This window comes from Talpa europaea (assembly GCF_964194135.1).
Source record: "Talpa europaea genome assembly, chromosome: 7".
Classification (NCBI taxonomy): Eukaryota; Metazoa; Chordata; class Mammalia; order Eulipotyphla; family Talpidae; genus Talpa; species Talpa europaea.
The window spans coordinates 118,726,122-118,751,997 of NC_140074.1; the positions used below are offsets into that span (position 1 = coordinate 118,726,122).

The 25,876-nt window shown below is 56.2% G+C and overlaps 2 protein-coding genes across 20 annotated transcripts; one reads left to right on the top strand and one right to left on the bottom strand.

Annotated features, from left to right (window-relative positions):
• Positions 1–260: 260 nt before the first annotated feature.
• On the top strand, positions 261–22,118 carry ERBB2 (erb-b2 receptor tyrosine kinase 2; the record flags this gene model as incomplete). 19 transcript variants are annotated; one of them, XM_084236479.1, is made up of 27 exons in its annotated part: positions 261–399; positions 7,248–7,399; positions 8,214–8,427; positions 9,198–9,332; positions 9,620–9,688; positions 9,860–9,975; positions 10,108–10,249; positions 10,993–11,112; positions 11,343–11,469; positions 13,036–13,109; positions 13,190–13,280; positions 13,505–13,704; positions 14,000–14,162; positions 14,244–14,334; positions 15,267–15,427; positions 16,794–16,841; positions 18,125–18,263; positions 18,363–18,485; positions 18,742–18,840; positions 19,116–19,301; positions 19,446–19,601; positions 19,720–19,795; positions 20,087–20,233; positions 20,609–20,706; positions 20,899–21,087; positions 21,346–21,598; positions 21,751–22,118. In XM_084236479.1, the coding sequence occupies exons 1-27, from the start codon at positions 327–329 to the stop codon at positions 22,116–22,118; spliced, it is 3,810 nt and encodes a 1,269-aa protein (XP_084092605.1). In that variant the 5' UTR covers positions 261–326. The 19 variants fall into 19 exon arrangements, with proteins under 19 accessions (XP_084092605.1, XP_084092616.1, XP_084092617.1 ...); XM_084236490.1 differs by having other exon boundaries at positions 14,030–14,162; positions 20,899–21,113; positions 21,348–21,598; XM_084236491.1 differs by having other exon boundaries at positions 14,030–14,162.
• Positions 22,119–23,592: 1,474 nt separating this feature from the next.
• On the bottom strand, positions 23,593–24,581 carry MIEN1 (migration and invasion enhancer 1; the record flags this gene model as incomplete). The annotated part of the gene is made up of 4 exons (XM_084236204.1): positions 23,593–23,676; positions 23,761–23,837; positions 24,292–24,389; positions 24,493–24,581. 4 exons carry the CDS (start codon positions 24,579–24,581, stop codon positions 23,593–23,595), a joined length of 348 nt encoding a protein of 115 aa, XP_084092330.1.
• Between the last annotated feature and the right edge of the window lie 1,295 nt (positions 24,582–25,876).

A 25,876-nucleotide genomic window follows, 5' to 3' on the forward strand; every position in this document is an offset into this window, starting at 1 on the left:
CTGGGAGTTGCCACTCCCAGGGACTTGCTGGAATGCGGTTGGAGGGGTGGGGGGGGCGAGCTGTGAGCGCGCTTGCTCCTAATCACAGGAGGAGGAGGTGGTGGAGGAGGAGAGCTGCCTTGAGGAAGTGCAAGAATGAAGTTGTGGAGCTGAGATTCCCCGCCGTGGTGCCCGAAGAGCCAAGAAGAGCCCCCCGAGGCCGCCGCCCACCCCCGCGCGGGGTGCCCTTTCCGACGCCGGGAGCCCGACCCCCACCCCTCGCCGCGCCCGGCGCCCTCCCAGCCTGGTCCAGCCGGAGCCATGGGGCCGGAGCCGCAGTGAGCACCATGGAGCTGGCGGCCTGGTGCTGCTGGGGGCTCCTGCTCGCCCTCCTGCCCCCCGGAGGCGCGGGCACCCAAGGTGGGTCTGGCGGGGGGAGAGCCCGGAGCGGCGGCCGGACCCTGCAGCCTGGGGTCCCCGCCGAAATCCCCGGGCCTGCGGGGGCCCCACTAGCTTCCCGACCTGAGGTTTCGGACGGTCGGGGCGCGGGGAGCAGCCGGCCCGCGGCCGGGGGGCGGTCACGCCGGGCGCCCTGGGTGTCCCATTCAAGGCGCGGCGCTCCCCAGCCTCCGCGCCGGCCCCGGGAACGTGTCAAAAAAGTTCTCTGAAATCGCTCAGAAAGTTTCTCAAAGGGTGTGTTGCACGGTGTGAGTGTGTGTGTGTGTGTGTGTGTGTGTGAGTGTGCGCGCGCGCGCGTGCGTCCTCGGGTCTTGAGCCCCCTCAAGCTTTCTCAAAGTCTCTCCAGTTGGCAGCCTCCGCCTCCTGCCTGGACTGGGCTGGACTTCTCGGGGGTCCCTCCAGCCCTGCCCCCTCCCTGCCCGATTGGGTTGAACTACTCCGGCCTCGGGCGGGATAGGCGTGTGCGGGGCCGGGCGGGGGGCGCCCCCTGTCCCGCCAGAGTCGGGGGCCCGTCGGGCTGCGCGGTGCCTCGGGCCGGCGTGTGCGTGGGGGAGGGGGAGAGGTTTGTTTTGAACGAGTTTCTGTCGGGCCGGCTTCGGGGCCGTGTGCTTTGTGACTGTTGGGGAACACGGGCCAAGGAGGGGGGGAGGTGAGTGTCCCGGTCTGGGGCATAACGCGAGGGAAGGTTCCTGGGCTGTTGGGGGGACCCGGAGCTGAGAGATTGCACCAGATGGGGGTATGCGAGGCCTGGGTCGTCCTGCCTTTTCCGTCTGGCCAAGCGGGGAGGTGTGATGGGGGCTCGGGGCGGCGATCCTGCCCCATCTCTCCATCGAGCCGTAACCTGAATGCTAGACTCGGCGCCTGTGCCAGGCGCTGCGCGGGGCTTTGCATATTTCCCCCTTCCCTGCCCAGGACAGCCCTGGAAGGGAATTCCTTTCAGTGTGCCCACTTGCCAGGTGAAAACCTGGGCCTCAAGAGGGTAAATACCAGCTCCGACGTGGTGGATCCCTGGGCAGGACTCTATTAATTTACCTTGAACAATGGGGAAGTACACCCGGTTGTGGAGAAGGAAAAACCAGAGTGTTCTGGGAGTAGTGGGTGGTCCCCATGGGTCAGGGCGTCTGGAGAAGGGGTGGGTGTCCTGTCTGTGTGTTGCCTGAGGGCCCCTCGGTCAAAGAGCAGGGCTGTGTGAGCGCTGCTGGTATTCTGGAGGGCTGCGGGCTTGTGTGTTTGTGTCTCTGGGCTTTGTGTTGCTAAACAGCAGTCTTCTGCTGACTTGGGGACTGGGCTGAACTCTGCCCTCTCAAGGAACTCCCTCAAGGTGCAGGGCCAGATCTGCTGTAAACACTGGGAGGTGGCCCCACGCCTTCTTTCTGAGGGAGGCTCCTTTTCCCCTCCCAGTTTCCCAGGCAGATGTCTTCACCCCTGACCTTCTGGGGAGAAGGGTGAGGCCAGGCCAGGCTGGGCAGCCAGGCTGAGCTGCTGCACTCCTCACCTGGGCCTGGGAGTTGAACAGGTGGAGGGAGAGTGGCTGGGTCACTCCGGGCTGGGATGGAGTCTCCCCAGCTCTTCCTCACACCTCAAGCTGGGTGCAGAGAGAGATGCTGGGTGTGCTGTGCAGGGGTTGGTTAAAATGGTGGTGCTCCTCCTGGCTGCCTCTAGCACCCCCAGCACAGACCAGGGCTGAGGTTTGGGGCAAGAATGTGAGGGGGGCAGGGAGACGAGGTGGTCTGGAGAGTCAGAATTTTACTGTAATCCTTTCTTAGAGGCCCAAGTTTAATGAACTGCACCAAAGGCATCCGTTTCATCTCGCAGAACTCATATTTTACTTCTCCTATGATTTGCTTAGTAGCCCCTACCTCCTCTTTACCCTGCTTGGGGAAAGTAACCTCATTTTAATGTTCATTAAAATAAACAATAGAAAAGATGGGAACAGGGGCCTCCCTGATGATGCAAGGGGTTAAGACAAGCTGTCCGCAGCCTCCGCAGCACGAGTTCGATCCCCGGCCGGCCAGGGAGCTACCCACATGGGCAGCAGACCTCTCCTGACTTGCCAGCTGCTCCCCTCAGCAGTGTATTTCGTCAGTCTGCCTGTTCTGTTCCCCGCTCTGCCTCTGGTGAATCCTCTCAACCTCCACACCTCTGGCCTGTACCCCAGCTCTTATATGCATAAGTAAATAAATCTTAAAAAAAAAAAAAAGATGGGAACAAGTGCAAAAAAAGAAACACATTGCTTTTTTTTTTTTTTTTTTATAGAAGCATGCTTTATTTATTTGTTTGCTGGTTTGTTTGTTTGTTTGTTTTGTTTATACATGCACTGGGTACAGTCAGAAGCGCGGGAGGGTGAGAGAATTCACCAGAGCCAGAGCGGGGAGCAGAGCAGGCAGTAGGACCGAACTACACTGCTGAGGGGAGCAGCGGGCGGCAGGAGAGGTCTGCGCGCCATGTGGGACCCTCCTCCGGTGGCCGGGGAGCAGCCGGGATCGAACTGGCGCCGCAGAGGCCGCGGGCAGCCTCGCAACCCAGCGCTCAACCGCTGCGCCACCGGGGAGGCCCGAAACACATTGCTTTTGAAAGCCCAATACAAAGCACTTTTTATTTTTTCTTGGTTTGGAATTATCCATAAACTTCACTTGCCTAACTTAAAAAAAAAAAATGTCCAGCATCTCTCCAACATGCCAGACAGACACCCAGAGGCAGTTCATCTCTCTCTGTATCCTGTGACTAGGTGCACAGAGGAGTAAAGAAGTTCAGAGAAGTGAAATGACTTACCAAGGCCTCCCAGACAAGTAACATCGAGGGCATTTTTAGACTCTAAACAGGAGGCAATAGGAATTGGTCAAAATTTTATTCTATCCAACAGGAATGGGTAGAGCAAAGCCTTTGGGGCAGACAGGTGGCTCGACTGGGGTAGAGGTGCATTTCTGTTCTTCTCCAGGCTATCGAAAGTGAGGTGAGCTGGGGCCCTGAAGGTCCCCGCCCCGGCTACAGTTGCCTCTCCCTGTCTTGCCCATGTCTATCTTCCTCTTGAGGCCTCCCAGCATAGCAGGGGGCCAAGGGAGCCCTGGGACTTGCTGTGGGTGGGCTGTGGGTGAGGGAGACCCTGGAATGGGACCCCCCAGGAAACAGTGGGGCTGGTGCAGCATCCAGATGGTTATGCCTGCCTCTTGGTCCTGGGTTGAGCTGGAAAGAGACTCTCCCTCCCTCCCCTTCTTGGGTGATCCCACCATCTCTTGCTAAGCCACCTATCTTCCTCACTGCGGGGAAGAGAGCTGAGGTAGGAAGAGGTGCTCTCTTGGGGAGTAGGAGAATGATTATAGCTAATGTTTGTGTTACCCCGACTCTGTTTACAAAGCCTTGCCATGTTTACAGACTGCTTTTCAACTCATTATCTCATTTAACTCTCATCTGCCTTCTCTGCAGAGAGTAAGAGTTGTTATTGTTTTCTTAACCCCTCCTTATGGCCCAGTCAAGGTCAGTAAATAATCATTGAGTGCCCACTAAGTCACAGGCACTGCTGGGCATAGAATCTGATTTGGCCTCTGTCCTGGAGGTGCGGGGGCTTTCTCAGGGTAACACAGCGAGCAGCCCAGCTAGGCTTCTGGGGTAACGATCCTGAGCCAGGACCCTGGTCTGATACTGGGCCAGAATACCAGGGTGTGTGGTGGGTGAGTCTTGGCATCACTGGCATGGACTCTGGCCTGAGGGAGGTGTGCTCTGGGGATGCAGGTAATTTGACTGGCAGTGTTCATGGGAACCAGAGGCAGTGCTGGCATTCATGTTGATGAGCAAGAGAAGTAACTGGGGCTGAAGGCTGGTGGGAGAAAGAGCTTTCCCGAGAGAACCCCCAGAGCAGGCACAAAGTCCTGACCACTGAGGGCCATGGGGGAACATACCAAGCTCTGAGCAGAGATGGACGCCATGACTTCAAATTGTTCCTTTCGGTTTAGGCTTTTGATTGGACTCCCTTCCCCTCCCTCCCTCCTCCTTTCCCTCCCTCCCTCCTGCTACCCCTTCACTCCTCTCTCCATCCATCCCTGAGCATCCACTGTGCCCTGCCCTGGCTCTGGGCTAGTCCTGCTTCACAATCACTTTGTCCCAGGGAGTTGGAGGTTGGGGCTCCTGAGGGCCAGTTAGCCTAGAAACCATGGACTTCCCTGTGTGGAGTGGAAGCCCTTCTGCCTCCCCCCAAAATCAATGGATGCTGGGTAGACATGGGGACCAAGTGAGCATGGGTGGCTTGTTATGGTGATGGGGAGGGGGGTGGAGGCAGGGGAGGTGTCAGGAGGGCCTTGACTTCAAATCAAGTTGGTGGGGGTACTAGCTCCAAAGCCTCCAGCTCTCTGGGAGCAGGTCTTGGGGTACCAATTTAACCACCTGTTGGAAACAAAGAGTCTTAATCAGATGCAATCTGGCAAACAAGCTCACTAGTGGGGTGGAGCTCCTGCTCTTTCTCGTCCTCCCGCTCAGCGCGGCCATCCTGCCCTGCCCAGGGCCTGTAATGTTTATCAGTGGCATCAGGAGAGGCGGTGTGTGTTTATGTTTGTGTGGGGTGTGGGCTGAATTTGTGTGTGCAGTTAGGCCTTTGGAAGGAATGCGGGCTCTAAAGTCAGGCAGGCTCAGGTTCAAATCCTGCCTCACTCTCGAGCTTTATGATCTAAGGAGAATCAAACCCCCATCAGCTTCAGTTTTTTCTTTTTTCTTTTAAAGCTTTATTTATTTATACAAGAACTGGGGTACAGGCCAGAGGCACAGGAGGGTGAGAGGATTCACCAGAGACAGAGCAGGGAGCAGAACAGGCAGATGAACTGAAAACACTGCTGAGGGGAGCAGTGGGAGAGACAGGAGAGGTCTGCTGCGCCATGTGGGTGTCTCCCTGGCCAGCCAGGAATCGAACCGGCGCTGCAGAGGCTGCAGACAGCTTCACAGTGCTGCGTTCAACCCACTGTGCCACCAGGGAGGCCTTTAGTTTTTTTCTTGCACAATGTTGAGGTGCAGGCCCAGCCTCTGGACATTGTGAGGCTCCATCCCTTAGGCCTCAGTCGATGCTGCTGTCCCACTACTCCCATTCTTGTATTTTCCTATTGCCTGGCTGCCACAGCTGGTGTCCCCTGGATGAGGCAGAGGGCAGCAGGGGGTGGAGACGGCCCAGAGGGCTTGGGCCAGGGCCTTGGGGTCTGGGCCTGGAGACAGCTGTGCCTATAAAGCAGCTGAAGCTGCTGAGGCCGAGGCTGGGGGACAAGCTGGGGGAGGTTCTGGCAGCAGGGCGTTATTTTGGGCCTGGCCTGCCACCCCCAGCTCCTGTTTCTCTTGGGAGTCTGGGGAGGGGAGAGACCCTTGAGTTCTATTTCTGGGCCCGCTCCTCTCTCTTTGTTTCCTTCTCTGTGTGCCCGGACGGGTGGAAACTGAGACCACCCTGGGTGGCACTGAGAGCCCACCAGCTTGTGGCCACTTGCCCAGGCAGGAACCCCAGAGACTTGCCCCACCAGCCTTTCCCCAGCTTGGTGCAAGCAGGGGCGGGTTCTCTCTTATTACCCACATCCCCAACCCAGATTTGATTTTAGGCTCCACATTGTTGGGTGAGCAGGCGCCCTGGTGTCAGTCCTCAGAGCCAGCCTCAGTGCCCGTCCCTGGACCTGGCGCACATAGTCCTTGGGAGGCGGAGCAGTGACCAGCAGGAATTCCGGGCAGCTCAGGCACCTGTGGGCCTGTGTATGTGGGATGCCCTCCGCCCCCCTCCTGGCACACCCTCCCGGGGCAAGACGCATGGGGTGATTCATCTTCTAACCGGAGCAGAAAAACGGGTTCAACCGGGCACTTTAATCTCCCCCCTGCTGGCAGGCATGGTGCCAGCTGCCCAGGCGCCCCTCACCATGGGTAGTTAGTCCCTTCTAGTGTACCTGGGCTTCATGGGCACTGATGGTCTCAGGGACACCCGGCTGGGGTCCAAGTAGGCCTGGGGTGGCAGTTCCTCTTGATCAGCTCCTTGGCTGATGGTTGGCACCGGGCAGGTACCAGGGGTGACGTAGTGCCCCTGTGGCAGGAGTTTCGTGGCATGGATTCTGCCAGCTGGTTCTGGAGTCTTGCCCTGAGGAGGTGGCAAGGGTGAGGTACCAGCGTAGGAGTCTTTGGAGTAGGCATCGGTCTGGCCCAGGCTCTGCAACCTGGGTCTGGACACCATGGTGGAGGCTGCTGCCCCTTTTCTCTGCCTGGGTGGGTTCCAGATGTCCCTGTGGTGATCAGGCCTCTGGTGGCCCCCAGGCCCCAGCTATGACTCTAGCGGATCCTCCTTCCCCACTTTCTGGGTGGATTTGTGGGGGTGGTTATTCCTTGCCAGGAGCTTGGCATGTGGGTGGTGTTGGAATGGGGTGGGGAGAATGCCCTGAGTTTGTTTGCTTGGGAGGGAGACAGGGGGTACCCAGAGTATTCATGATTCATCATTGCCTCTCTTGGGGGATTTTTACCCTGGGCCCTGAGTTGTGCCTTTGGGACAAAGGGAGGCTTTCTCTGCCAGAAAACACTGTATCAGGCAGCAAGCTCTGGAGGGCTGGCATTACAGGGGGGCCCCTTCTGGGTGCTGGGGATGGTCAAGTCAGAAGGAACCTCTTCCTGGTTTGCCTTCTTTTCCCAGTGTGCCAGCTTTCTTCTGTGAACCTTGCAAGATGCAAGGGTCCTAGGAGGAGAGACCTTGGGTGGAGCTGTGCTTTCTCTGTCTGAGATGGCACGGCGCTCAGGAGGGCTATGCCGTAGTGGCCAGGTTGGAGAGGCCCGCTGGGCAATGCCTCTGATCACCTCCTCCCTCCTGCCAGTGTGCACCGGCACAGACATGAAGCTGCGGCTCCCAGCCAGTCCCGAGACCCACCTGAAAATGCTCCGCTCCCTCTACGAGGGCTGTCAGGTGGTACAGGGTAACCTGGAACTCACCTACCTGCCCGCCGATGCCAACCTCTCCTTTCTGCAGGTGAGGCCCCTGGGCACCCTGGCCAGGCCCTGTCTCTAGCTGGGCCTAGCTGGAGGGTGGAAGAGGATGCTCCAGCCCTCCGTTTCCTCTCTGTGGGTCCCCAGCCCTCCAATGTCTAACCTTTATCTGTTCTATAAGACCAGCTAACTTCCTGGCTGTCGTGGGCAACCCTGGCTGGACTGCATCTGCCCTTTAGCTAATATTTTTTCACTCTTGTCAGCTCACCTCCCCCTAGCCAGTGGCCCACACGCTGTCCCCCTCTCACTTGGGATAGTGAAAGGGTTGGTAGGAGATAGCTCTGGTCTAATTCTGCCACTGGCAGTGACCTCACTGGGTCTCAGTTTCCCTCTCTATTCATTGGGAGAGACAGACCTGCTTTGACTCCCCCTGGGGCACCCATTGTGAAGATCAAAGGGGCGTGCCTGTGAAAGGCTTCTCCCAGGAGAGAGGAGACCCACTTGCTGGGAGTCCCTGGTGCCCTGGAGTGGGGCCTGTTGCCATTGCTCAGTCTGTCAAGTCACAGACATCATCCCTTCCAGGCCTCTCCTTTGTCAGATGAGAAACTGGGTGGCAGAGAAGGTGGAGCTCACACTTTCCAAAGCGCTGCCCCCACCGCTATCTCCCCTGATCACACAGGAATCTGGCACAGCCAGGTGGGGAGCAGGCTAGATCTCCATCTTAGGCGTGAAGGAGCTAGGGCCTTGCCCAAGATTCCAAGCACTCGGTAACCCCGAGGAGGCCTGGGAGGTGCTGGTGGTGTTCCAGGCCCTAGGTCTGGTCTGTCTCAGCCCCCACCTTACCCTTTTCCCCCCAGGATATCCAGGAGGTGCAGGGCTATGTGCTCATTGCTCACAACCAAGTGAGTCAGGTCCCACTGCAGAGGCTGCGAATCGTGCGAGGCACCCAGCTCTTTGAGGACAGCTACGCTCTGGCCGTGCTGGACAATGGAGGCCAGCAGGACAGTGCCAGCCCTGCTCTGGGGGCTACCCCCGGAGGGCTGCAGGAGCTTCAGCTACGAAGCCTCACAGGTGACCATCATTATCATTGAAACCTCCTGGTCGCTGAGAACTGACCAGGGCCCCTACTCACAGGGTGTGTGTGAGGTGTGGGGGCGGGGAGCTTCGTGTCAGTTAGAACTGGCATCCCTTCTGGGTGGATGCAGGTGGAACTAGGGAAGGCACCCTTGTGAAGATTCCAGAGTTCCCCTCTTCCCGGAAATCTCAACTTGCACCAGCTTGCAGTATCTAGTAATTAGAATGCAGGGTAGATTTTGGCCAACTTTTGATGGAGTGCACATGCGCAGTGAACAACCTGTGTAACTGCACATGGCAACCCTGGAGCTTGATAATGTCCCGAACTCTGAGCCGAGCGCTTTGCATGCACGATCCCATTTTGGTCGTGTGGCAGTCTTGCAAGGGAGCATCAGTGTTACCCTCATTTTATAGATGAGGAAACTGAGGCTTGCAGGAGATAAGTGACTTACTCCAGGTTGTGCAGCTAGTTAGCGAGGCTGGGTTTCAGGCTCCAGGGTCACTCTTTTAATGGCTAAGCAGCGTGCGGAGTAGAGGTGGAGGGAGAGGACATCTGACTGATGTGGACCACCCTAGACCTCTCTCTGTTCATGTATTTGGAGGGGGGCACTGGTAGGCCTAATGATGCTAAAGGCGCCTTCTCTGCTCCCCATGGAACCTGGGGGTGTTTAAGAGGCCTGATCCCCTTTTAGAAGGCAGGAGGGCCCCAAAGGAAGGCAGAAGGTAGCAGACTGGAAAGAGTCCCCTGATTAATACCCACCCCACAGAGATCCTGAAGGGAGGGGTCTTGATCCAGCGGAACCCCCAGCTCTGCCACGAAGACACCATACTTTGGGAGGACATCTTCCACAAGAACAACCATCTGGCTCTCAAGCAGATAGACAGCAACCGCTCCCGGACTTGTAAGCTGTGCTCCCCCCGCCTGCAGCCTCCTCTGTTTCCTTCTTCTTTTTTTTTATTCTCTCCTTTCCCCTCCCTGTTATCTCCCCTTGTTGTTTCTTGGTCTCTCTCTATTCTCTGTATCTCTTCATCCCCGGGGCCCCCCATCCCATCTCCCTCTGCGACCCTGCTTGCCATCTCTCTGCTTCTAGATTGTGCCTCTGATTCGGGCTTCCTCTTTTCCTGCCTGGTTCCCCCCGCCACTGTGCGTTCTGCCTCCTGCTCACCGTCTCTCTGTTTCTCTCCCCAGGCCAGCCGTGTTCTCAGACTTGTAAAGACTCCCGCTGCTGGGGACCGAGTTCTGAGGACTGTCAGAGCTGTGAGTTTTGGGAAGCCCAGAATCCGGGTGGAGTAAAGGTGTCATGGGTTGGGTGGGATTCCAGTCCTCAGTGTCTCTCCCCTGGGGCAGGGGGTCTCCCCTGAGGGTGATGCTGGTGAGGGCCTGGTGTTCGGCCAACACCCAGCTCTTGACCTGCCCTTTACCTGACAGTGACGCGAATGGTCTGTGCCAGTGGCTGTGCCCGCTGCAAGGGCCCGCTGCCCACCGACTGCTGCCACGAGCAGTGTGCTGCTGGCTGCACGGGCCCCAAGCACTCCGACTGCCTGGTATGTGCCCACAGGGTCCCACTCCTCAGGATGCAAGTGGGGCCCCCACCTGGTATCGCCCTCTCCCCCCTGGTCCACCAGGGGTAAAAAACAGTCTAGTGACCACCAGCTGCCTTTCCCACCCTCATCCAGGCTTGCCTCAACTTCAACCACAGTGGCATCTGTGAGCTGCACTGCCCAGCCCTGGTCACCTACAACACTGACACCTTCGAGTCCATGCCCAACCCCGAGGGCCGATACACCTTCGGCGCCAGCTGTGTGACCTCCTGTCCCTGTGAGTGCCAGGGAGAAACGGCTTTTAATAATCCTTTTTTTTTTTAAGATTTATTTATTTATGCATACAAGAGTGGGGGTGTAGGCCAAAGTGGGGGGAAAGGGGCGTGAGTGAGAGGATTTGCCAGAGATAGAGCAGAGAGCAGAACAGCTGGATCTACTGAAATACACTGCTGAGGGGAGCAGTGGGGAGTCAGGAGAGGTCTGCCATGCCATGTGGATAGCTCCCTGGCTGGGGATTGAACTCATGCTGCTGTGGCAGCGATAGCTTGGATAGTGCTGAGACTTAACCCCTTGCGCCACCAAAGAGGCCCCATTTTAGTAATTCTGCTGGGGAGGACAGTGGATGTAAATGGGCGCTTAGTGAGTACTGTTTGCCTCTTGCTTTGGGGAGCTGGTCACCCCAGTTCATGTCAAGGTGCCTCCTTTCAACATCTGTGGAGCGGGCTGGGGAAGGGGCAGCAAAGAGGGGCAGCTGAGAGCCCAGGCAGGAGCCAGATGGCCAGGTCTTGACAGCTGGCTCTACGCTTACGAGTCATGTGATTTTGCCGCACCTCAGTGTGCTCTCCTATGAAATGGGCAATAGCAGTCCCAGCCCGCCAAGGTGGTCATCAGGCCCGGATGAGTTAATCCTGGCGAGTGCTTAGCTGTGCCTCGTACCTCCTTGGCATGCTCAGAGGTCAGGTTTTCTTCTGTAGCCCGGACGGATTGGGGTTGTATTTAACATAATCCTGATCTCCTCAGATAACTACCTCTCTACGGACGTGGGGTCCTGCACCCTGGTCTGTCCCTTAAACAACCAAGAGGTGACAGCCGAGGATGGAACACAGCGGTGTGAGAAATGCAGCAAGCCCTGTGCCCCAGGTACCCAGTGGCCACCCCTTGGCACACTGTCCCAGCCTTCCTGGCATCCCATCCTTTTCTCCCACTCTCTCTGCCCCAGGAACCCCACAGTTTCCCCATATCACCTGCCAGTATGGGGAGGCAGCACGCATCCCCAGGAGGAGACTGGACAGGATCCAAGAGTTTAAGTTCCTGGTGCCCCACGGCGGGGCTGAGCTGGCCATTCACCACCTGCCCCCCAATTCCCACAGTGTGCTATGGCCTGGGCATGGAGCACCTGCGGGACGTGAGGGCAGTCACAAGCGCCAACATCCAGAAGTTTGCTGGCTGCAAGAAGATCTTTGGGAGCCTGGCCTTTCTGCCTGAGAGCTTTGAAGGGTGAGGACACGCAAGGTTAAGGGTGGGCATAATGGCCCAAAACTCTGTCAGGGCATCAATCACTGAGTCCTGAGGATCCAGAATCGGCAGCATCTCTGGGGCGTGGCAGGGGAGGAAGGCAGGAGGAAGGTGAGGAGCCAGGCAGGAGACCAGGGAAGCAGGGGACTTTTGGAGGGGTTATTTTATAAAAGGCCTGTCATCCGTAAATGTACACTTGTATGAAGCTTGAACCATCCAGATAAAGTAAAATTCTCCTTGAGTTCATAGCAGCTTTATTCATAATAGCCTCAAGCTGGAAATAATATAAATGTATATCAAGAAGGAAATGAGAAAATAAATGGTGGTTTATCCTCACAATAAAATTCTCAGCAATGAAAGAAACAACCGACACATGTAGCAGCCTCAGTGACTCTCACCAGCATATTGGGTGAAAAAAGTGATACTGGGGGGTCTGCACTGCATTGTTCTCTTCATGGAAGGCTCCAGAACAGGCACAAGGGCTCTGGTGATGGAAGTCAAAACAGGCTTGCCTTGGGGTGCAGGGACCAGACTGGGAGGCAAAGGGAGTTTCTGGGGTGAAGGAAACGTTCTGTACATTGATGGAGGTAGCAGGTACATGAGTGAGTGCTTTGTCAAAACTTATCAAGCTGTACACTAAAAGTGTGAGCATTTTATATATATAAATTATACTTTAATTAGAAAATATATTGGAAAAGGAGACAGTCCCTTTCAAGGCTCATCCACCTCAGAGGAGATCACCGTCAACAGTTTGTTGTGTTCTTTTAGACCATTCACACACAGACACACACACACACACACACACACACACACACACTTTGTTTCAGTAACTCTGCTGGGGAGGATAGTGGGTGTCAGTGGGAGCTTAGTGTGAGTACTGTCTGCCCCTTGCTTTGGGGAGCTGCTCACCCCAGTTCATGTCAAGCTGCCTCCTTTCAACAGCTGTGGAGTGGGGTGTGGCATCTGAGAGCCCAGGCAGGAGCCAGGCGGCCAGGTCTTGACCTCTGGCTCTGCCGCTACGAGTCATGTGGTCTTGCCACGCCTCAGTGTACTCCCCTGTGAAGTGGCCACCAGCAGTCCCAGCCCACTACCGTGGTCATCAGGCCTGGATGAGTTAATCCTGGCAAGTGCTTAGCTGTGCCTAGTACATCCTTGGCGCTCCTAGAGGTCGGTTTTTCTTCTGTAGCCTGGACAGATCGGGGTTATATTTAGCAGTGCCTCTGTCTACTGATGGGCATTTAGGTGGTTTTTTGCTTTTACTCGTACATGCAGGTTTGTCTTGTACGTGCCTCTGGGAGAAGGGCCAGCATCTCACTAGCCACATTCCTAGAAGCAGGATTTCTAGAGCAAAGGATATAAATATTATCTTGAGAGACCCTGCCAAAGTAGGGTCTGGGCTGAAGTTCAGAACGAGAACAGCTGGGCTGAGGGACAAAGAGCTTAAGTGAAGGCCTTCCTGGAGGGGAGGGAGAGGGTGGCAGGGCCACCTTCTAAGGCTCATGCCACCCCTTCCTGGCGTGCTGACTCCTTTCCTGATCCTTCTTCTAGTGACCCAGCCTCCAAAACTGCCCCCCTCCAGCCTGAGCAGCTCAGTGTCTTTGATGCCCTGGAGGAGATCACAGGTGGGCTCTTTGGCTCCTGAGCTGGGGGTGGGGGTTCCTCATCCAGTCCCCACGCCCCCAGCCTCACTCTGTGCCTGCAGGTTACCTGTACATCTCAGCATGGCCGGACAGCCTGCATGACCTCAGTGTCTTCCAGAACCTGAGAGTAATCCGGGGGCGAGTTCTATATGAGTGAGCACCAGGGGAAGGGAGCTGGGGGTGAGGAGGGTTTCCAGGGAGGCCTGGGAGGAGCTTTGGCACGGTGGGTTCTCTATTCCCCTGGGACCCCAGCAGCTCGCTTTGCATGGGTCTTGGCAGTTTGCTGGGTCAGGAAGAAGGTGTGGGCAGCCCTTTCTAACTGGGAAGGGGTCAGCGAGTGCTGCCCACTCTGCAGCTGGGCACTCCTCCTCCCACAGCGGTGCCTACTCCCTGACCCTGCAAGGGCTGGGCATCAGCTGGCTGGGGCTGCGCTCTTTGCGGGAACTGGGCAGCGGGATGGCCCTCATCCACCGCAACGCCCGCCTCTGCTTCGTGCACACGGTGCCCTGGAACCAGCTCTTCCGGAACCCCCACCAGACCATCCTCCGCAGTGCCAACCGGCCAGAGAATGAGTGCGGTAAGACAGGGAGCCCAGTGCTGCCAGCACACAGGGTGCCCACTGGCCCTGGGCAGCAGCAATCTGAGACCTGTGAAGACCTTGTCCCTGGTGCACCTTTCTAGACACAGCTCTGGCTGTCTTGGCCTCTTGGCATGACTTCTAGCTGGGCCCTGCCACACTGCCTTGGCTTCCTCCTGTTCCTGGAACCTCAGGACTCTTCCCTGCACTGCCCAGCATGGATCCCCCCCCGACCTCCAACTACAGCCCACAGCCCCTTCCCTTGGTTCACTTGGACCTGGAGCTCCCCTGAGAGTCCCCTCTGGCCCCTTCCTCCTCACCGCAGAGGCCGAGGGCCAGGTCTGCGACGGGCTCTGCGCCCACCAGCACTGCTGGGGTCCGGGGCCCACCCAGTGTGTCAACTGCAGCCACTTCCTTCGGGGCCAGGAGTGCGTGAAGGAATGCCGAGAACTGCAGGGGTATGCGGGGCAGAGGAAGGGGAGGCTGGAGGGGCGCACTGGGGCCCCCTCAGGCCCCCTCACTGCTGTCCCCTCTCTCAGGCTCCCCCGGGAGTACGTGAAGGACAGGCACTGCTGGCCATGCCACTCCGAGTGTCAGCCCCAGAACGGCTCCAGGACCTGCTCTGGTTCGGTGAGGCGGTGGTGGCCTCTGCTGGGTGGAGGGAGGCAGGGGCAGGGGCCTAGCAGGCTGGTGAGAAACTGCAGGGGGCTCCAAGTCTGCAAACTATCTCTGGAGGGGCTTCTCAGCTTAAGCCTGAATTTCAGGGGGTGGAGGAGAGAAAGGCTGGGGAATGCAGGAGCTGCGCAGGGACCCCCGCGACCCTCAGGCCATGCAAAGGCCCCGGGGAAGGCTGTATCTTGGCGGGGCTAAGGTGGCTGGACCCGTGGGCCGAGGCCCCAGGCTCTAATTCTAATTCTAATCCAGGCCCACTTCCGAGCTTGCTTCATTCCTTCCTTTTTTTAAGGATTTATTTATTTATGCATACAATAACTGGGGGACAGGCCAGAGGTGAGAGGGTGAGAGTATTCACCAGAGACAGAGCGGGGAGCAGAACAGGCAGACTGACTGAAATACACTGCTGAGGAGAGCAGTGGGTGAGTCAGGAGTGGTCTGCTGCACCAGCTGGGTAGCTCCCTGGCCGGGCTGGGGATTGATCTCGTGCTGCAGAGGCTGCAGACAGCTTCACAGTGCTGCGCTTAACCCTTCACGCCACCAGCGAGGCCCGCTTCACTCCTTCTTAACTTAATAGGAAACTAGAGCCCACTGCATGGGGATGTGGAAAATACCATTCGGCACAGCACAGGAGAGGCTTCCTATACTTCCTCTATGTTAGTTGTTCTCCCTTGGTGCTGGCCCTCAGTAGTGCACTGCCCTCGTGGGCCCCTAATTCTTAATCTGAAGCCCCTGGCGTGGGGGTCCATCTTGGAAAGTGGGAAGCTGAGTGATGAGCAGGGGCCACAGGCCAAGCAGGTCTATCCCAGGATGGAGAAGACCCAAGGGCTTGGTCCTGCTGCCTTGGGGGTGTGGGTGCCAGCCCCTCATCAGCACTTCCTCCCCCTCAGGAGGCTGACCAGTGCGTGACCTGCGCCCACTACAAGGACCCTCCCTTCTGCGTGGCTCGCTGCCCCAGTGGCGTGAAAGCTGACCTCTCCTTCATGCCTATCTGGAAGTTCCCAGACGAGGAAGGCACATGCCAGCCATGCCCCATCAACTGTACCCACTCGTGAGTCTGAGGGCCCTTCTGCAGGAAGGACTTTCATTCCAGGAGCCTCTCTAGGGCTTTTATTATGAAAGGGGGATAACGTTGCTTTCATTTACTCGAGACTTTTAATTTTTCATCTTTTTTTTCCCCTGATCATAAAAGTAACACATTAAAAAAATTGAAATTAAAACTGAAATGTAAATGAATGGCCCTTGTAGATCTAGCTCCGCTGTGACTGATTTCGCCCTCCAGTGTTTTTATCTGTGCCCTTGCTAACACATTTCACTTTTACCAGAATGGGTCATAGACCATGCGTGTTGTTTACAAATTGTTTTTCTTTTTCCCACGTAACAAAATCTTGCAAAGTTTGTCCATTTCCTAGTAGAGTGATCTGCAGTAGTCTTATTTTTCTCATTTAGTTGTGTTTCACTTACGTATGAAGCACACATAATCACATCCTTGTGATAAACGTCTTCGGCCATGTGACAGCATAACATTGCAAAGCACGTGTGCCACTTCGTCCCCCGCCCGCTCTGGCTCCCCCCCAACTCAGGGGGAGACCCAGCAGACTCACTCAGGCGTGTTCCTCCTTCCTGGCTTTTCTCTACACATTTACGTAAATACGTATTAAGTTATATTAGGTGAGTCATAAGATTGCTGATTTTGTAGGTCAGAAAACAGCAATTTCGTCTAGTTCAGCTTGTATAATCAGTTTTGGTTTTGGTGTGTGTTTTAATGTAAGTGGAATCACATTACATATGGTTATATACTTTGCCCGCCCCCCCCCCCCTTTATGTGTCTTGGGGGTCCTGTCTGGTGCAAGCACCTGCCTTTTTTTTTTTTAGTCACTCAGTCTGTGTCCTGGATGTGGTATTATTTAACCATGCCCCTAGTTGAAGGATTTTGATTGCAATGGCTTCCTTTTAATTTTTTTTTCCCAGTTTATTGCACTTAAGCGCCTGTATCTGTGGGCATCTGGTCCACGGGGTACCAGGTTTTTCGGGTCTGTCCCGAGAGGTGAAACTACTGGGTCACAGGCATTGTTGAATTTCATAAGTGTTGCCAACCATCCTTGGCAGAGAGTGCGCCAGGTTACTTGCCCTGGCGTCCTTCTATGGCCAGAAGAGCCGAGCGTTTAGACTTGATGCTCTGTTGTGTGGCCCCCCGGGCCTCCCTTCTTTCCCCTGGCCCCAGGGTAAGGGGGCTGTGAGTTCCCAGACTGGAGAAGGAATCCCTTGTGGGGTGGTAGACAGAGCACTGGTGACCTTAAGCCCAGTTTCTGCCTTTGTCAAATGGGGATAATAACCCAGCCACACCCGGGTGGCGAGCCTGGGGTGAGCCCAGGCAGTGGCTCCCGGCCTTGTTGACGGGACTGTCTCTTCTGCAGCTGTGTGGACCTGGACGACAAGGGCTGCCCCGCCGAGCAGAGAGCCAGGTCAGCCCAGTCCCCAGGATGCACCTCACGTTGCCCCTCGCTCCACTGTCAGCCGCTGGGTGGTCACTGCTGTCGGGAGGGGCTCTCGTGATGTGACCTGTGCCCCTTCCCAGCCCACTCTTCCACCGGGCATCCTGCTTCTAGTTCTCTTCAGCAAGTGGATGGAGGGCCTGCTCGGGATGCTAGGGCGGGGCGTGGGGGTGAGGGTTAGAAAGAGATGGCAGAGACACCCAGTACCTCCCGCAGCCCTGAGTGGCTCTGTGCCTCTGAGGGACCCAGGTGGAGTTCAGCTACCTGGGCCTCAAGGTTGAGGAGAGAAGCAGCTTGGGCGCAGAGGGGGAGCGATGGAGGCTGCACTTGGGCTGGGGGACGCTTCAACGAAGAGGCAGCTTTGAGCCAGGTATTGAAAGAGGGTATGTCACCTGCATTAGGGAGAAAGCAACCAGGTGGCTCTGGGGGGAGGGGTCAGGACAATCTCGGGTGTGTTTGCTTGAAGGTTCTGGGCCATTGAGCAAGCACAGAGGAGGAGGATGGGCCAAGTCTGAGTCAGGTTAGGGCCAGATCTGGAGGCAAGGCCCCTCACTGCCAGGCCACAGGCAGTGGAGAACTCCGGGAAAGGTTTTAGTGAGAATTAGTGATTGGAGTATGCCCCAGGCGATCACCTGCCATGACACAAGCTTCATTAGAGGTTTGCCATGTGCAGTCCTGGGCTAGGCAGGGGCCGGGGTGGGGCAAGGATAACAATGATGTAGATAAGACTCTGGGCTCCGCCCATCCCGGGATGAGCTGAGTCTGAAAAGATGACCCCGTGGAGAAATGGAGGCCGGGCAGAAGGCACAGCATGTGCAAAGGCTAGGAGGTGTGGAAGAATATTTGGGTGAAAATTTGGTTAGAACATCAGCATCACCGGGCCACCACGCCGGGGCCAGGCTCTCTGGGGGTACGGCTCCAGACTCTTGCTTGTAATAACCAGCTACAGGGTGATTTTTTGTGAGGAGGTCTAAGAATCCTGGGCTAGGACGGTGGGCCTGAGCACAGACTACTTGGAGCTGTGGATGAAGAAGGCCTTGACTGACCAGTAATGAGTTTGTACTTGATTCTAGTGGCAGCAGGGAGTGGAGGGGAGTTTCAGAGTAGGGAAAACAGGATTGGAGCCAGTGGATCATCCTTAACCACTTCCCTTTCCAAATGCTAGTGGCCTTCATGCCCCTCTCCATGGGACCCCTTCATCCCTCCTGGCCCAGACTGGTTGCCCAGTCTCTGATTCTGGCTCCCACCCCCAGCCCCGTGACGTCCATCATCGCCGCTGTAGTGGGCATTCTGCTGTTTGTGGTCGTGGGGCTGGTCCTGGGCATCGTAATCAAGCGAAGGCGGCAGAAGATCCGCAAGTACACGATGCGCAGGCTGCTGCAGGAAACCGAGGTGAGCTGGGCCAAGGGCTTCCTGGCCCCCTGCTGGGGGGAGGGGTCTGTGGCCCAACCCCAACACCCACCTGCACTCATGAACACCCCTTCACTCCAGCTGGTGGAGCCACTGACACCGAGTGGAGCCGTGCCCAACCAGGCCCAGATGCGTATCCTGAAAGAAACAGAGCTGAGGAAGGTGAAGGTGCTTGGATCCGGAGCTTTTGGCACCGTCTATAAGGTCAGAGGAGGGGCAGTGCCTGGAGGGGCAGGGTGGGGGTTGGTTGGGGCTGCCAGCCAAGAGCTGGGGGCGGTTTGCAGGGCAGTTCTAGAGACTGTGACAAAGGGAGAGGGGGTGGAGACTAGGGCCCCCAGTGTGGTGGCTACTCAATAGTGGGGTTGACCTAAGGGTACGTGGAGCAGAAGTGATGCTGACTGGACGGCTGCAGATGGGGTCTGGTAGGGCCGCTTCCTGCTCACCTCCTTTTTCCGTCCAGGGCATCTGGATCCCAGATGGGGAAAATGTGAAAATCCCAGTGGCCATCAAAGTGTTGAGAGAAAACACATCTCCGAAAGCTAATAAAGAGATCCTGGACGTAAGCCCCTCCGCCCTCTCTATTTGGGAATATAGGCGGGACCCCTTGGCTAGCAGGTGTAAGCTCAGGTCTCTCTCTCTCTCTCTCTCTCTGGGCTCTGGGGAGATACTTGGTGGTCCCCCTACCATGACTCAGCCTCCCCACTCTGCAGGCCATGGTTCTGGCTTGTGATGGGGGAGGAGGGATACCTAGTCATGCCTTCAGCCCTCAGGAGGGGTGTGTGGTCTTGGGGGTTATGGTCTCCCATGCCCTCTCACGTGTCCCCTCGCCCCCAGGAAGCGTATGTGATGGCTGGTGTGGGTTCCCCATATGTGTCCCGCCTCCTGGGCATCTGCCTGACTTCCACGGTGCAGCTGGTGACACAGCTCATGCCCTATGGCTGCCTCCTAGACCACGTCCGAGAACACCGTGGGCGCCTGGGCTCCCAGGACCTGCTGAACTGGTGTGTGCAGATCGCCAAGGTATGCACTGAGGGGGCCTGGGCTCCGCAGGCCCCTTGGAGCAAGCCTGTCTCCCTGCAGGGCTAGGAGCGGGAGGCTTCCAGGCAGAGGGCCAGGGCCCCACTTGCCTTACTGAAAGTTCCACACTTTTGTGTCCTATCTCAGGGGATGAGCTACCTGGAGGAAGTGCGGCTGGTGCACAGGGACTTGGCTGCCCGGAACGTGCTGGTCAAGAGTCCCAACCACGTCAAGATTACAGACTTTGGGCTGGCTCGGCTGCTAGACATTGACGAGACGGAATACCATGCAGACGGAGGCAAGGTTAGAGGCAGGACCGGGGTGAGGTAGTGGCGTGGGGTCTGGTTTTCCTTTGGGAAAACTCAGAAGAGCGACCTTCCTACCTACCACACCTAGTTCCAGGACTTCTCTGCTCTCCCAGGTGCCCATCAAGTGGATGGCCTTGGAGTCCATTCTCCGGCGGCGGTTCACCCACCAGAGTGATGTGTGGAGCTACGGTGCGAGCAGGGAGGGGCGGTTCCCCTGGGGGATGCTGGTGGATGAGAGCTGGGGTGGTGGAGAATTAGCAGATACCTTAGCCCCAGTGGGAGAGGGAGGAAGGGGCTGCCAGCGCCCCCTTCAGTCAGGGTCTGTGCATTCCCAGGAACTGAGCAGAGTGGGTAGGCCCTGCCCCTTGGCATTACATTCCTTCCTGCCTTCCCACTCGGTGCCAGGCTCTTAAACGCCTTGGGCTCAATACACTAAGGCTCCCTCTCTTCCTTCACCTCTTACCCCCATCTCTGCCCCAGGTGTGACTGTGTGGGAGCTGATGACTTTTGGGGCCAAACCTTACGATGGGATCCCAGCCCGGGAGATCCCTGATCTGCTGGAGAAGGGGGAACGGCTGCCCCAGCCCCCCATCTGTACCATTGACGTCTACATGATCATGGTCAAATGTGCGTGGCTGCGCTGTGCCTGCTGTTTGGGGGGGACAGGGTGGGGAAGGTCCTCCAAGGAGGGCACCAAAACAAGAGGCATGGGAGGGGCAGGAACAGGACATGTATAGATCCAGGGGCTATATATACATGGCTTCCCTTTCAAGTATAATTCCAGAGGAGGTTGAGGACCAATCAGAGGTCGAGGACCAATCAGAGAGAGACTTAAGAGAATAAAAAGGGGAAATGACTGGCTTTGGACAGTCTGCAACCTCTTCGTTACTACCCGAGGGCTTTGGACTCCAGCAAATTGGGGTTGCCCAGACCAGAGTGAGGTGGGAGGGCTGCACACAGGAGGCAGCCAGAACAGAGGTGCTGCGCTCCCTCCTGCCCCAGGTTGGATGATCGACTCTGAATGTCGGCCTCGGTTCCGGGAGTTGGTGGCTGAATTCTCGCGCATGGCCAGGGACCCCCAGCGTTTTGTGGTTATCCAGGTACTGGGCCTTTCCACCGCTCCCTGCCTAAGCACTCTCCACAGAGGGTGGGAAGGGAGCTGGGCCCTGGGCCCCAGGCCTCAAGGCCAGTCCTTGCCCTACTCAGCAGACCACCTGTCTTCCTGGGTCTTCCTCGGGAGGGCTGTGCGTGGGGCTGGGCAGCGGCTGCCACACTGTCTCCCTTCTCCCCAGAATGAGGATTTGGGCCCTGCCAGCCCCTTGGACAGTACTTTCTACCGCTCGCTGCTGGAAGACGACGACATGGGGGACCTGGTGGATGCTGAGGAGTACCTGGTACCCCAGCAGGGCTTCTTCTGCCCAGACCCTGCCCCAGGCACCGGGGGCACAGCCCACCGCAGACACCGAAGCTCATCCACCAGGGTCAGTGCCCTTGGTCACACTGGTGGGTGTGTCTGGCTCCCTTTCCCAACCCCATCCCTTTCTCCAACATCCTCCCACGGTGGAGACCTCATTTCTAAGGAGGATTCCTACTGCCTTCCCACCCATCACCTCATTCTCTCCAAGGTGACATGTCATACCCCAAATGTGACCTTTATTTCCTGTGACCCTGTCATCTCCAATGGCGTCTCCACCGCAGATGCAGGAATGACTAATTGTGACCTTCTCTCTTGCGCCCAGAGTGGCGGTGGTGAACTGACACTAGGGCTGGAGCCCTCCGAAGAGGAGCCCCCCAAGTCTCCACTGGCACCCTCGGAAGGGGCTGGCTCTGATGTGTTTGATGGTGACCTGGGAATGGGAGCAGCCAAGGGGCTGCAGAGCCTCGCCCCACATGACCCCAACCCTCTCCAGCGGTACAGCGAGGACCCCACAGTACCCCTGCCCCCTGAGACTGATGGTTACGTTGCCCCCCTGACCTGCAGCGCCCAGCCTGGTATGGGATGCAGGCCTGAGCTGACAGACTGGGAGGTGGGGGAGTTGGGGGAGTTGGGGGTGTTCAGCCCAGTGCTCACTGCCACGGGAGTCATAGTAGCAGGGACACTGGGGTTCCTTTCCCTAACAAGCCCCTTTCTCTTGCCCTTTCAGAATACGTGAACCAGCCAGACATTCGGCCGCAGCCCCCTTCGCCTTTAGAAGGTCCTTTGCCTCCTCGGCCTGCCGGTGCCACTCTGGAAAGGCCCAAGACTCTCTCCCCCAAGACTCTCTCCCCAGGGAAGAACGGGGTTGTTAAAGACATTTTTGCCTTCGGGGGTGCTGTGGAGAACCCTGAGTACTTGGCACCCCGGGGTGGGGCTGCTCCTCAGCCCCACCCTCCTCCAACCTTCAGCCCAGCCTTTGACAACCTCTATTACTGGGACCAGGACCCATCAGAGCGGGGCTCTCCACCCAGCACCTTTGAAGGGACTCCTACGGCAGAGAACCCCGAGTACCTGGGCCTGGACGTGCCAGTGTGAGCCAGAAGGCCAAGTCCACTGAGGCTCTGCTGTACCCTCAGGGAGCAGGGGCCTGACTTCCTGCCCGCCTGCTTCAGGACAAGGCAGGGAGAGGCCCTTTGACCACATTCAGAGGAGCCTGCCGCCAGGAACCTTCCTTCTATTGGAATCCTTAGGTGGCTGAGGGGGACCCAGACTGGTTGGAAGAGGAGACACGTTGGGGAGCCCTGTTTCATTCTGAAGCCTTGCCCCGGTTGATTCTAGGGTCCAATGGATGCCACAGCCTGTCTCCCCTCCTGAGGGGGCAGCCTAGCCTGGCTCTCTTCCAAATCCTTGGCACTGAAAGACTTAGAGAAGCTGCACCTAGGAGGAGAAGAGGCCCCAAAGGAGGCCAGAAACGAAAGTAACCCACTCAGACTGTCCCTGAGACTCAGCTCTGCCCCTAGAAGTAGGGAGCAGCAGCACCCTGACCCAGACCTTTGTACAGAGTGCTTTGTTTTGTTTTGTTTTTACTTTTTTAAAAAGATGAACTAAGGACTCGGGAAGAGTGGGTGTTGTGGAAGGGAGGGTGGGTCCCTGGGACTGGGAAAGGGATATCCCTTCTCCATACCTACTTTCTCCATTTGAAAATATATTTTGGAAAACAGCTGGGCACCAACCTATGCCTGGGGGGTGGCTCTGTGCCATCCCTTACTGCTCACCTTCTAACTTAATATCTCATCTTTTCCTGGAGGGAGTGGGTAGGGATCTGCAGAAAGCATATAAGTGTCCTGGTTTTTGGGGTGGGGAGATCTAGGAGTTGGGATTCTGAGCTGAGAGACCTTTCACAGCCATCATTTTTGCTTAGAAAAAAGAAACTCCTAAGGCCACTCATCAGAATGGGGTAATTTCCTCCTTGTGGGAGGGGAGATGGAGGAGGGGTGGAGGAAAGAAGAGGCAGTGTCTGCAGTGTGACTAATTTTCCCTGCCTTGGCTATGAGGGAGGAGGGCACTGAACTAGAAGCAGCTACCACAAAAAGCCCAGCTACCCCACACAATCCCCCTGGCATAAAGGCTAGATTGACCTTTGTGCCTGCCCCCTCCACACACACTCCCAGATTGGACATAAAAACACACCAGCTGGCACAGGTGTTTGTAGTGCCTCTTTATTGCCAATAGCTGTCATTGCCTAGGGCTAGTGGAAAATAAATTAGAACTACGGTGGCATCCGGCAGGTATGGCCAAGTTGGGGAAGGGACTGGGCTTTTGTGGGCACTGATCCTGGGAAAGGGGTTAGAAGGTGATTGTAGAGATGTCCACGGAGAGGATCTCTCACCTCCCAAGACCACAGAAGCTTCTATTCCCTCCTTGAACCCAAAGGGGCAAAGTAGAGCCCCAGGTCTCTTAGCTACCAGGAGCTAAGTCGGGGGAAGAGGCAGGGAATCGCCCCCAGCAGGACCAAAGGGTAGACCAGGGCTTGAATCTCAGAACAGCAGGAACCCAGAATCTCGTGTGGTCACAGGATGACGCAGGGAGGACGGCTGTTGGTGATCTTTTCTAGGGGTTCTCCATTACTGGCTCTTCGGATGGCCTCAATGAGCTAGAGAGGAGAGATATGGAATGGGATGATGTGGTATAGAGGAAGGGTGGCCTGGGAGGTCCTCCCAACATTGCAAATACTCACATCTTTCTCATAAGGGAAGCCCCCATTCTCCAGCTTAGAGAACACCAGCTGTCCGTTGATCTCGATCTCAAAGGCCCCTGGAATTAGACCAATGAATAAACTTATGCTGACAATACATAAAAACCTGGGAAGCCTCCAAAGGGGGGCCCTCCACACTTCTTGGATTTAGACTTCACACAGGCTACTTTATGTCCCCCATTGGCCCCATTAGAGATGCTGGTAGTTCCTTAAGCCATTCCCCAAGGGTGGATCAAGCCATAGGAACCTCAGGGAGACTCCCCAGCGTGTTCCTCCTTTGAGCGCAGCTTCGTGAAGGGTTTGCTCCCAGCTCTACACTTCTGCAGTCTCTTCGGTTTTTCCCTACAGGCTTCATCTGACCCCTTCATTTCTGAAGGAGGGGACTCTCGTTGGCTGGGCATTTAGCTGTGTGCCAGACACTGCAGGACACTATAAAACAGCCAATGCCAAAGCTAGGAAGTAGTAGAGCTGGGATTTAGAACGCTGACTCAGCAGGTGTTCTGCGGGCCTCACCTGTGCCCCCAAGGCGCGACTCGATCTCGATGCCAGGATACTGCTCCTTCACCGCGCTCGCCAGCTCCAGGTAGGTCGCCTCGAAGCCGCAGGGCTCACTAAGGGGAAGACATCTGGGGTCCACTACGGTTTTGGGGAGCCTCCCGTGGATCCGCCCCGTCCGGCTCACACACCCCCACCCCACCGGCCGAAGTTGCTCACCAGTATTCCACCACGATGCGGACCCCACTGCCCGGTTCGACCTCCCCGGGAGGGGGCGCTACGGACGTCGGCCCCAGCTCCCCGCTCATCGCTGCCGGCTTCGGTCCGGTCTCTGCTTCCGGGTGTGACGCGACGCCGCGGTCACGTGACGGGGCGGGGCCGCTGGGGCGGAGTGGCGCCGCCAGTTATGTTCGGGCGCCCCCTTCAGGCCGCTCTGGGTGCAGCGTTTTGGCCGTGACCCCCAAATCCAAGACTGAGCTGGGTGGACAGTCCAGACCACCTCCCTAGCTTGGTACTCAGGTCACCAGGCTTGCACAGCATTTGGTGTCTACAGGAACTTAACGACCTTTTTAAATCTCATGAATATCTTCTCCTGCAAAGGGCTTTCCAGTGTACCATCGTTACATACTCAAGACTCTTAAACTCTAAACTATAGCCACAACCTGGGGCAGTGACCACTTTCCCCCTGCATTTGCCATCCTTAGGCTTTGGGGTGCCCAGGCTTCGGGCTCGTGTGCATCATATGCACTCAGTTTCTGCACCAATCTGTCTCGACCCAGTCTCTCACTACTGAGCTGGCATCTTTAGTCCCATTTTGAAGCTCTTGAAATGGAGGCTAAGTCTCTCACCTCTTCCCTCCCTGGAAGTTTCCTAACAGGTTACCCATTCTAGCATTTCTTTAAAACATTCATGTTTAAACAATTCAGCAATTTGTAGCATTGTGCAACCATCACTACAATCCAGTTACAGAACTCTTGTGTCACCTGAAAAAGTCTCTCCTGCCTGTTTACAGTCGATAGAGTTCCCAACCCCAGCCCTAGTAGTCACTGATCTACTTTCTACCTGTATAAATTTGCCGTTTCTGGACATTTCATGCAGATGGAATTGTACATTATGTGGTCTTTTGCTTCTGGCTTCATTCAGTATAAAGTTTTTGAGGTTCACCATGTAATAGCATGTACCAGAAATTTTTATTTATTTGTTTACTGTTGAATAGTATACCTTTTATGATATACTTCTTTTTGTTTATCTGTTCAATACCAGATGATGGACATTTGAGTTTCCAGTTTTAGGCTATTTTGAATAATGCTACTATGAATGTTCAGGTGAGTGTCTTTGTGTATGGACAAAGGTTTCCATTTATCTTGGGTAGATTCCCAGGAGTAGAATTGCTGGCTTGTGTGGTAAGTTGATGTTTAACTTATTAAGAAATTGCCAACTTATTTTTCAAAGTGGCAGTACCATTTTACATTCCCATCAGCAGTACATGGGAACTTGTTTCTCCATGACCTTGTCAACACCTGTTGTCTACCTTTGATTCCAGCCATCCTGGGGGTGTGTGAGGTGGCATATACTATTGTGGTTTTAACTTGTATTTCTCTAA